The 11,824-nt window shown below is 38.3% G+C and overlaps 1 protein-coding gene across 1 annotated transcript; it reads right to left on the bottom strand.

Moving 5' to 3' along the window:
- Positions 1 to 871: 871 nt before the first annotated feature.
- Positions 872 to 11,126, bottom strand: DSCC1 (DNA replication and sister chromatid cohesion 1; the record flags this gene model as incomplete). The annotated part of the gene is made up of 8 exons (XM_008949741.1): positions 872 to 980; positions 1,426 to 1,574; positions 2,138 to 2,295; positions 3,407 to 3,459; positions 4,431 to 4,569; positions 5,504 to 5,594; positions 8,530 to 8,664; positions 10,958 to 11,126. Coding segments are annotated over 8 exons (1,003 nt in total), but the record flags the coding sequence as incomplete, so codon positions are not given.
- Between the last annotated feature and the right edge of the window lie 698 nt (positions 11,127 to 11,824).

The following is an 11,824-nucleotide window of genomic DNA, read 5'->3' as shown; positions in this document are numbered from 1 at the left end:
CAATCCCCCCGCAATCCCAGCCACCCCGACCAACCAGTACAATAATAAAAAAAAATCCCATTTCATTGCTCTGCACAGAACACTACTTCACCCCAAGTTCTCAAGGCACAATTCTGCATGCAGTTTTTTGCCATAACAATCATATTAGCAAGTTTTCTAAGTTCTCTTTAAACAGCAAAGGCAGACTTCTGTAAAACATTAATTTTACCTCAGCTACATTCTAAGTGGCAGCTTTTAGGGAGTTCATAATACAATGTATCTTCACATTTGATTGCAATTTGGTTGTTTGTAGTATTTAAAAGGCAATTCTGCCAAGTGTGAAGCGACAAAAGCTTCTGCTGATGTTATTTACGGACATGACCACAAGAAGAACCACCTTCCAAAATTAAGACTAGTGTCGTCTCCATCAGGAATAATTTGTTCATGAGCTTGTCAGGTTCTGTAGTATTCAGAATGTCAACACTGCAATTAAATCTTTAACTTTAAGAATGCTCACTCCAATGGGCAGAATACTAAACATTTCATTTTGCTGTTGAAATCAATACTATTGATTCAATTAAAAATTAAAACCTCCTGGATTATAGTGTCAGTTTATGGATAGACAGCTAAAGTGTATTCAGGAAGTAGCTTGACCCCTGGCATAACTACAGTCACAGAGGCAGAAGATGGGCATGGGCTGCTGTCACTACAGTTCCTTAGAAAAGGCAAGTGCCCTCACGCCCTATGTAGCTGAGTAGAAAACTGAAATCAACCAAGAAGCTTAGTTGCTTACACTGAAGAACACTGGATAATACTGGCTGATAACTCCCGCTGAACAGGCAACATTCACTTTTACTCCATTCAGTATTCTCAGTTCTTAAAACAATTCTTGTTATGAGATGGGTCTTCTAGAATTATAAACTTTAACACCGTTCTGCATTGAGGAGCGAGCATATTTTGTCAGGAGAGCACCAACTGTCTGCTTCTCTGCACATAAGTCTCTACAGAGGGAATAAAGCAGATGGCATTGGCATCAGAGACATTATCATACAAAATGAGTCCATAAAATATTTGTAAATATAGCAATAAAGTGGATTAGGGTATTGGAAGAAAAAAAAAAATACTACTGGGACTATCACAAATACTTTAAACCTAGTTTAGACCTTGGCCTGATGTTTAAGCAACAGGCAAAACTATATTCTTTACTTCAGAAACAAGGATTTTGGTTATTACCCATATTTAAATTCAGTAGCATCAGCTTACCAATTTAAATCAAAAAACCAGTTACAGTTCCCAGAGGTGAGGATTCTATTAATACAGAATTCATATTAATTTAAAATAGGAAGTGTAGTATTTGAGGCAATCACAGGTGATAAGAAGTTGGCTATGGAAAAAGGGAGGCGTATAATGCTAGTAATATTTTAATAAAAAGAAATATATCCTTACTGTATGTACGGGGTAATATCCACTTCCGTCCACTTTTCCCGTATGCTGAATAAGCTGTTGAATCTTTCCTGATTGTCTTCGGGTAAGTCTTCCACCTTGAGCAGAAATATCGTCTCTGGTCTTGAGCTTTTATCCACAAGAGCCAAGCCCTGCTTATCAGCAACAGAGAGAAAATATTAACTAAAGACAAAACCATTAAAATTCCTTCTTTCTGGCAGCAATCCACCCAAGTTGTCTGCCCTCTGCACATCCAAAGCCTTCTAAAACTGCACTACTGGAGGCAAAGTGAAAAAGTATCATAAAGGCACTCTTTCAGAGGCAGTGTTTATCATGTCCTTTATGACAAGAAGGAAGGGAGAAATCCAGTAATCCAGTGAGTCCCAACATCACTCTGCCTCCTTTGAGCAAAAGGATTCTCACAATGCTTGCTGCTCATCTGGCTGTCACAGCACTCTGCTCAGCGATAGCTTCAGCTACTCTGGTTACAAGCACTGCTGCAACTTTTTCCAACAGTCAAACATGCCAGACTTACAGAAACCCAAACTGGCATGATCCCAGGCTACTGATGCTCACAGATGATGTCACACATACTTCAACTTGAAATGTGACAGAAATAACAAAATCCATCTCCAGTAATCAATAAAATCTACCTACTACACAAGTCAGTTCACAGTCTACCCGAAAAAGAACCCATACTTCTTTATGTTTTTACCTTGAGCTGATCAAGCCTTGTTGTCATCCCTTCAGGGACACTTTGTTGCCAGACTTCTTGAAACTCTGATAAATTAAATTTAACTACATTTTGCAACAGCATTTGTGCTATACCTCTGCATACTTTATCTTCATGCATTTCAAAGTAAACCTCCCCTGCTGAGAAACAAAAAAAAAAGATATCTTAGGTCCTTGCTTTTTGATAAAAAAAACAGAGAACAGGCTTGTATTCCATTCTGCTCTACAGTCTTCTGCAAACCAAGCATCCTTGTTTTGGTTTTCCTCTGGGAGCAATCCAACTTGGTATTCCTTTGGATAAATTATGTCATTCTCAAGAACAAATGAAGCAGAATATTATGCACGGGTGTGCAGCACTGTCCAAACTACAGGATTAATCCACATATATAAATTCATTTATTTCCCCCTCCAATATCTTGTTTTTCCCTTTCACAGTTAACACTTTTTCCTACAGCTTTCATTCCTATTTCTGAATGGCTTGTATTAAAGCATTTGCTGTCTGTGGTTGACCAATTAAATGAAACTTCCACTCCTCTAATCATCCTTATAATACAAGATGATTAAAGGAATAAGGAGAATTTCTTTCCATTCTCACTGCCTTGACTAAAACTCTCTGAAGGACGTCAGGCATAAACATTTCCTTCCACTTTTTCAGTCATCTGGACTTCCTGGAATTCAAAACTACTCCTTCTGCAACCTACCAAAATATACTAAAACACTTTGTGTCACTCCAACTACTTTCCTTTGTCCTTTAAGGCTGAGTGCAACTCTACTTCAACCAAAGGTGAGATGAAAGCAAGCACAGGAAAGAGTTCAGATTGAGATTAAGGCATTGAAATATTATGTCTGTATGTGAGATGGGCAACAGAGATTTAATCAATACCATCAGTGGACCTTGTGGTGCAGTTCATAGGACGAAAGGCAAGACCTCCTAGAGTATCTAGGCAGGAGAGTTCATCTGAAGTTTAAAAGTGATCCATCTTTAGTCACAAAGTTATGGCTTGAAGACACCTAACAAATTGCTTCAGGTACCTCTGGTAGTTCCTTATTTTTCCCTACTCTTGTAGAGTTTAATAGTTCTTTTTCTAGTGAAAATTTTTCTAACAATTTTACTGATCACTGTTTGCTTCCTCCTTTTACTGACATCTTAGCAAATTAATTTGTTTGGGCCATCCTCACAAAATCTGCACTTATTCATGAATAACTATCTTCTTTTTGCAAAATTAAAATATGCTCACTTTCCCAAACTTACCATCATCATTGTATTTCTTTCCATAGCTTAAAAGAATATGTTCTATCATTTCTCTGGAAAAAAAAAATAAAATAAGAAATCAAGTTTTAAAATTGTTCACTAGGACATTACAGAAACAGTTAAAGATGATGGAGAGGTAAAAAATAAAATAAAACAAGGAGAATAGAGGATGGAATGCATCTTCACAGCTGAAATGAACAAATTGACATAAACTTAGAAGTTAAAAGACAAAAGGGGACAAAAAGGACATATGGGAGTTAAATCAGCATGTCATCCCCAGAAGTTTCTTCCACTTTCTAGTTATAACTAGCAAAGAATGAAAAGTATAAGGCGAATAAGGAAAAGAGATTCTTGTAATGCCACTTCTTTCCAATGAGAAGTGATATGAGTCACAAATTTGGCAGTTAATTGTCCCTTAAGAATAGCAGGCATTTTTTTAGACCTCTGGTATAAAGTTGCAACATAACTCCAGACACTAATACTAAAGCAAGATTCATTTTGAGCCAAAAGCCAAATAAATGGAAAATGCTACATATTGTAAACTTAAAACCTTGTTTGAATAGTAATCTTAAATTATTTAATGGCTCTAAATGGCAATACAACATACTCAGCTTTTAAGATGTGAACTCAGGATTATACCAGAAAACATACCACCATCTCAGGCATCACACCAGGGGTAAATGAAACATTTTTGGATAGCTATAGCTTCACAAGTATTTCAGGATGGTCAGCAATTTATGGCTCAAGTACATGCTACTTCCATCATTCACAGCACAGCAGTCACCTTTCTGCTGCTGAATCCATGGAAACGTTAGCAAGAGACACTAAAATCAGTTTACTAACCTGTCTAAACCACTAATGCCCTTGTATATTTTAAAGCCAAAGAAAATCTATCATTAACACCACGGTAACTGGAATCTGCAGTTATTAGACTACAATTCTAGTAGGTAATTAATAATGATTGCAACTAATAATAGTTAAAAATCATTGTTGAAAATTTTAAGCGCTAGAAGTAATTGCTTACGTGGGCTCTAGAGATCCAAGCTCCTCAAGGCAGGCACGTAAAGGAACCTTAGTTAAAGGCCAGGACTCTGAGTCTATTAGCTGAGTCACGTGATTCAAGAGTTTCATCTCATAGTCAAATTCTAGAATTCTCCAATATCCTGCCAAACAGAAAACCACAGAACAGTGTTAGAAGGAAAATATTAACACCTTAATTCCGTTTCCCTGAAAATACATTAGGGGAGCCTGGACATTTAGGTCACACCTTTACAAAGTACAGCAACAGCATTCTATCCCTTTCAGGATTAAAACTGAGAAAAAGAACAGAATAGTAAGGGGAAATATAAAGGAGAAAGAAATTAAATCATCCTGATAATTCATAATTTTTTATGTAGATTAACTACAAAGACACTACAAATCCCATTTAATGCTCAGAACTCAACCAGCCAAGGCCCTGAGCAGCCAGCTCCAAGCTGGCCCTGTTCTAAAGAAGGAGTTTGGACCTAATAACATCCAAAGCTACGTTCTGCCCTACATTACTGTATGACTCTAGGACTGCTGTCACCTGGCATCCAGGTGAAGGTTTGGGCTTGGCCAAGTAAAGGATGAGCAGGATCTGGCCCAAGGTGAGGCACTTCTTCTAGCCTTGCCTCACACAGTAGGAAGAATTCTGAAGTAAGCCCAGTCTGGGAGGAACAAAAGGCTACAAAAGGGCTGGGGTTACCTAAGGATCAGGTATTTTTGCCTCCAGAACTGCAGAAAGCAGTACCCATGCATCTGTGCAGAGGGCAACCAGCCAAAAAATGTTTTCGCTGTGGGTGGGATACCCTGTTGCCAGTGTTTGTAGCAGCAAAGAAGAAATTACCCTGGTAAGAGCCACACTGGTCAACACCTGCTCAGTTTTATCCTTTTGATCAGCTTCACAGCAGCAGAGGATATAGGAAATATGGAAGCAGATCTTAGCACTTTGACGTAACTTGCACCATGAAAGACAAGGATGTAGAACAGGCCTTAGAAAAAGAAGAGACAGATATTGGGGGGAAAAAACACAGGGTTATTTCTTTATAGGCAACAATATTCTTTAGAGAGGAATACCTTCAATTTTGCAGGCATCTATAACCTGCAATTGGTGCAGTACTTCTTCTTCACTTGCTTGAATCAGACTTAATAAATCTTCTGTTGTATACTGCAACAAGGGGAAAAAAAGAAATAAAACAGATTATCCCTAGTCCTCCTTTGCTTCAGCAAGCATGCTAAATGCACTATAAGAAAGACCTAGAAGATAGACATTTCTTTCCCCAGGCTCTGAATTTTCTAAGGTTTACCACACTCTCTGAAACTTCTCCTGTAACATAAAACATTTTCTCAAAGGGTTTTTCAGTATAAACCCCAGTCTAACTACAGGGGAGTCCTTGTGCCATGCCTAAGAAATACACCTATATTCTCAGGGTGTCAAACCAGCACAAGTGAGCACTGCAAGTGAAGTATCACAGCAAGAAGGAAAAGTGAATGCATTCTGTCTTTTCTAAATTACATATTTTAATCTATTAGATTCAAAGAAAAGACAAAACAAAAATCACTCATCACTTTTGGATAGATGTCAGAACTCCATCTTAGTTACCTCCTCTGAGGGAAAGCCTCCTCCAGCATGAGCTCAACAGTCATGTGTTGTGTTTTGGTGTCCACTAACTAACCAGCAGACCTGTAGCACAGACCCAGTCACAATACATACAGCTCTTGCCAAAACAGTCACTTGGTGAGATGGGATAGTGCTGAGGGTACTGGGGTAAAGATTTAGGAGACATGGGAGGAAGAGAAGGTATCACGAGGAGTGAAGAAAAGAGGAGGAACACCAGACAAATCCATAGGAAATTGGGCTTCATCAATTCCTTAATTGATCTTACAGCCTTTTTAACCAATGCCAATATTAAAGTCTTGTTAGTTATGGTGTAAGAATATTTCCTATCAAAAAAGAAAAATTTGGATTAAGTACTTGAAATCTATTAAATTATGGGAACACAAATGGAACAACACTAAGCTTGCAACATTCACATTAAAGAAAATGAATAAATACAGAAATGTCTCCTCTTCCTGCTATGCCACTCCTCATAGATAGCATGTGGAAGCATCATCAGGCTAAGCAGCACTGAACTCACATCAGTGTACCAGCTAGGATAACCATGATTACACATTACACTTCAAAAACACTGCTGGCAATTGAGAGCAAAACTATCTCCAGGTCAGTATGCAAGTGGGTTTGACAGTTAGATACTGCTATTCAGACCCTGCACAGGAGTCCTTGGCATTTGTTCCCCCTCTGAGGCCTGGCTACCACTCCAGCAGCTTTTTGTTTTGATTTTTAAAAATCATTGCTCTCAGCTAGGATGCTTTCATCCACTGCATCACCCTGGCAAACAAAACAGAATGGGCTGACTTGCATCATGTCCATACCAGCAATTTCCAGATAAGGATAAGAAACATCTTAAATGCATGACCTCAGATGCATTCAATCATTTGAATGTCTTGCCATCTCACCATAAAACTCAGGATTTTAATTGGTGCATCCTGAGGAAGCTGTGTACTAGCCTGTTCCTAAGTCTTCCTTACTTTGCTGAATCACATCACTGTGCACCAGGCTTCCTTCCAGTGCTATAGTTCCTTGTGGTTCTTTTCCTGTAGTTCTCTGTGCATGATATATTACAAACAACTGAAAACCATGAGATATTTACAGTAAGCCACCAAAACACAGTGATTTGTTTTCAAACAGACTAAAGGTGGCTTATTTGTTGCCAGAACCTAGTAGATATTAAGTGTAAGCAACAACAGAGCAAAAACTTCTACTGCACACATATTGTTTGGTATTTCAGTGAGAATTAGTCCCATAGGAAAGAGGTATGCCATGGAGAGCTTTCACATTAAGGTCACACCAGTGACATAGCTATTTGTCTACATTTATCAGATATATCTAGTTGCTGTCTAATAAGCTGATACATGAAACATTCTCCTTCAGAACAAATGGAGGAGATCAGTCCTCACACTAGGCACTAATGTTTGGGGAGACATTGACATGTTTTTATAGAATTCATATAATATTATCAGTAAATACTATGGCGTACAACATCTCTCTGTGTTGCTAGCCTTTGTCAAAGCTTATATTTCTGGACAATTTAAGCCCTTTTCCCTCTGCCATCCCTTACTTTGCTGCTATGTCCCACACCTAGACCAGAGTGGGTAGGAAAACTGAAAGAGGGAAAAGGCAATGCTGGGGAGAAGATTATGAAACATTACAGAAATTAGACTGTTAATCATCCAGAGAGAGGCAGCATTTCTCTCCAAGGGAGAAAACTAACACCTGTGTTTCTATATGCAAGCACAAGCAGCTGGTTTGCTACTATCAGCTTCAATCAAGCCTCAGTGTGAAATGCTTTGGAGTAACCATTTCTGGTTCTTAAAGGCAAAAGGAAAACCAACCAAACTGACAAAATTCCATGATTTTTATAAGCCTTTTAATTGAGATCATATGTTGCACAGCCCAGATCTCTCCCTTACTACTGAGATCCTAAATTGGATTTCCTGGAAACCTAAAAGGGCAAGAGAACGGGATTTTATTTGTGCTTTCCCTTCTTGTACTGTCAATCTTTTTGTCAGCCTTGTACCCTCCTCATAATTTTCTGCAACTCCCTGCTTCTGTTTGTCATCATAACTTATTGACTGACAAGTGACTTGTACATGGGTGTCCTGTGGCCTCATACTTAGCTCGTACATGACATGTCATACATGAGAGCCCCAAAGAAGGAGGAAAGGCTACACTGCACATTAGCAACCATGTAACTCAAGGAATTTACATAAGGTTCTGAAGCCTGCCTTCAAGAAGCTCCCCACATAGAAAGGGAAATCTCTGGTCTCCTTTAGTGCCCTTCCTTTTTCTCTTTTTACAAAAAAAGGTTGCTCACCTGATACTCAGTGGAAGTGCTAATAATTACCAACTTCTTTGGAATACTTGGCTTAAAAAATTAAATCAAAGCAGCACTGTGAAACATGGAAGCGAAGGTATTTAGCTAGTTAATAATTTAATTAGCCCATTACCAATTATGAAAAAGTAATTTACATCGCTGATTTACCTTTGAAAATGCTGAAGTCTGATCTTTCTGACTGTCTGGCCCTTCATATGGATCTTCCATTAAAAGCTTCCTCAGTTTCTTCAGTTTTGGTCGACATCTCCTTAATTCCCAATAGTTATTGGAGAAGCCAGCAATCTACAAGAAAGAACGGTGACTCTTAAAACATTTCATTCTACCACTTAGCTTTAAAGAAACTCACTGAAAATTGTCAGCAAAAAGTATTAATTTAGTCACTGAGAACAAGAATTTATTAATTGGGTAACTACTGTAAAGATGAAACAAGCATTGTCATACTTTCAATTAAAAAAAATTCCCTTAGGCACTGAAGAGCTAAAAAATACTGTTGGCTGATAAAAATATGCTCATGGTGCATATGACAAAGGGAACAACTAATTTCTACATGCAAGTGACAAAATATCAAAAAGGACTTTATTCCTGCACAGTCCTCATCAACATTTCTTTTCCTCTCAATACTAAGTTATAATACTGCCATAAAACTCCTCCTGTATTGCTCTGCTTCCATTTTCCCCACTTCTTCCCATGCTTGGCATCTACTTTGTCATCATTTTACAGCTTAATGAATCGCCACATCACTAAGCTCAAGTAAAACAGACATTAATGGTACAGTAAACTGCACTTGCACACAACTAACAAGACATCTCTGTTCCATACTCCGATTCAAGACACACATTTAAAGTGTGCAACAGAAAGTTCAGGTGTAATCCAGTAAAACTTTACCTTCAGGGTAACCCTGATGCATTTCAGAGGGTACAGGCTTGGACTTCCTAGAAGATTCTCTGAAGAGGACAGAGTATCAGTGTCCTTTCCACATCATTTCTGCTCTTTACCAACCCAACAGAAGTGGCACAGAATGGCAGAAGCAGAACAGGCTTCACATCAGACACAAGTCCCTTCTAAGACCCTCCAAGCAGTACTTTAAAATACCCTAAATGCTCTGCCAGAATACTTTTTTCCCCTTAAGGTCACCCATCCCAAATAAAATAATGTTCCATTTAAATCACCTATAAGCACATCCTACCCAAATTCAAATGGAGCTCTCAGTTTTCAATCTAACTATTCTGTAGCTTGCTTGGCACAAAATTCAGGTAAATACTAACTTCCTGATAAACGTCTAAGCTTTTTTTCCCCTCCATGTCAAACAGCATTTACCTCCCTGCCTATTTTCTGCACAATTTGGTAATGAACAAGAAGGTACTCTGCCTAGAAAATAAAATAATTCTTATCTGTAATCCCAAATGTCTTACTGCAGCTGGTCTGTGTGAGTAAAATGGCAGATGCTTTGGCCATGAGTGTTAGCTTTGCAAGTGGTACGGAGGGCAGCGCTGAGACTGCAGAAGTGCAGTGAAGCCTCAAAATACTCAATAAATTTGCTGCTTTTCCCAATTTGCAGTGTCAATATGCCATGTAACTTTTTTCAAAACGTTAAGAAAGCTCTCAGAAATAAAACCCCAAATGTAATTCCTAAGCAAATCACATTTAGATTATGTTGGCATGTATGCCTTCAGAGGACTAGTGAGATCATTAAACACAGCAAAAGAGGAATATGGAAGAATATTACTTTCTCATTAATCTACTTCAATTTGAATTAACTTTTCCTATTAGCTGAACTGCTGACTTCACAGAAGAAACGATGTTGTTTTGATTATTATGCTCATCTACGGATGAGCAGGATTACTCCTCAATGATGTCATTAAATCCATTACAGCAAATAATGACAATATTTGCCTAACTATTTTTAGCAGAATTTTACTAACTATGCTTCAGAAGAGAACAACAAATTCTTTAAACTGAGAACTCTAAAATCATTCAGTGCAACAAAATCTTCCAGATGCCATCTGAGAGTCATCTCTGAATATATATTTGTGTATCTAAAAAAATAATATTCAGGCATAGCATAGTACAATCTGCCTTTTGGGGACAGAACTCCGACGACTCAATCTGCAAACAGCTTATTTTAAAAACTGCTGCTAACACTGAGAAATTAGATTTTTCTCTGAAGGCTTTTAATAGCTACCACAAGTAATTACTATCCACTGAAAATAAACCAAGAGTTTTCACTTCTTAGAAACAATAATTATCATGCATTATGGTTGCCTAGAGAAAGGCCCTAGAGTAATTTTGAACACCCCAGGTATAGCATGCCCCCTGTGTATAAAGCACATTTATAAAAGATGTCCTCCTGGGGCTATTCAATATACAAAGAACCTACAGGAGAATCACATTCTTCTGCAGTGGCAGGTTGAAGCGAGATCAATACCACAAGGCATCTAAAATGGCATTAGAAACCTATATTTTTAGGGAACCGAATCCCAGCCAGGCTTCACGTACTCATCTTGCATAAAAGAAATTATAGAGAAAAAGAAAGTAGAGAATTAAAGCAAACAAACAAGACCTCAGAAAGACATACCTGTGAATGAATAATATTACTCGATGTTTCATCCGCCTGCAGTTGTTCTGGAGTTTTGCAACCAGGAATAAACAGCAGCATATTTGAGGTATCTGCTATTTTCACGTCAAAAGTTTTATCTTTGCTGCACAACACTGCTTGCTCATCCTTTTCACCACGGATTACTAGGCTGGAAAAAACACAGCACAAAAATAAAGATGTATTTTTAACTACATTTCAGGATGAACACCTGTTAAACTTGGCTGATACTTTTTCACATTTATACACTGGTAAATAAGTTATAAACCATTGCTGTTCTATTTGGTAGCAATGGTTACAGTATATCAAAAAATAAAGATGTAATTGTCATTTAATCTATATTATTGCAACACTTTTTTCCTCACCTTTTTGAGTTTTCCCACACTGAAAAAGTCAAGGTTTTTATGCAGAGCACAGCTGAACTTCCTCCCCTGGCTTTTCACATAAAAGCCCCTAAACACTGAGGCTTAAAGCCTGAACTAAGTTCACTAATCTTACAAATGAGATTACAACTAGAATTGTTCTTTAATGGGGAGTGAAACCGGCCCACTGTGAAACAAGAAAGCAAACAGAAATTGTTTGGGTTTGTATTTGGGTTTGTATTGTGCAGTGTCCTTCAGGTAATACCCTCTCCCAAACACACACGTTTTCCGGAAAACAGTTAAAAGCAGGAAAGAAAATCAACTTCTGAAGCATTTCAGTACGAAGAATCAAAGCCAACCCTCCTCCTCAGCTCTCATGCTTGATTAAATAGAGGTTGTTGGAGAGGAGGTGACAGGACCACAACAGGGGAAGGTTCATTTCCTCCCAGGACACGGAGAGGGGCGTACCTGCGGCCCGCCTCCAGCT

The sequence above is a fragment of the Merops nubicus genome, unplaced genomic scaffold (genome assembly GCF_000691845.1).
Source record: "Merops nubicus isolate BGI_N331 unplaced genomic scaffold, ASM69184v1 Scaffold53571, whole genome shotgun sequence".
NCBI lineage: Eukaryota > Metazoa > Chordata > Aves > Coraciiformes > Meropidae > Merops > Merops nubicus.
This window is presented reverse-complemented; position numbering and strand designations above follow the sequence as displayed.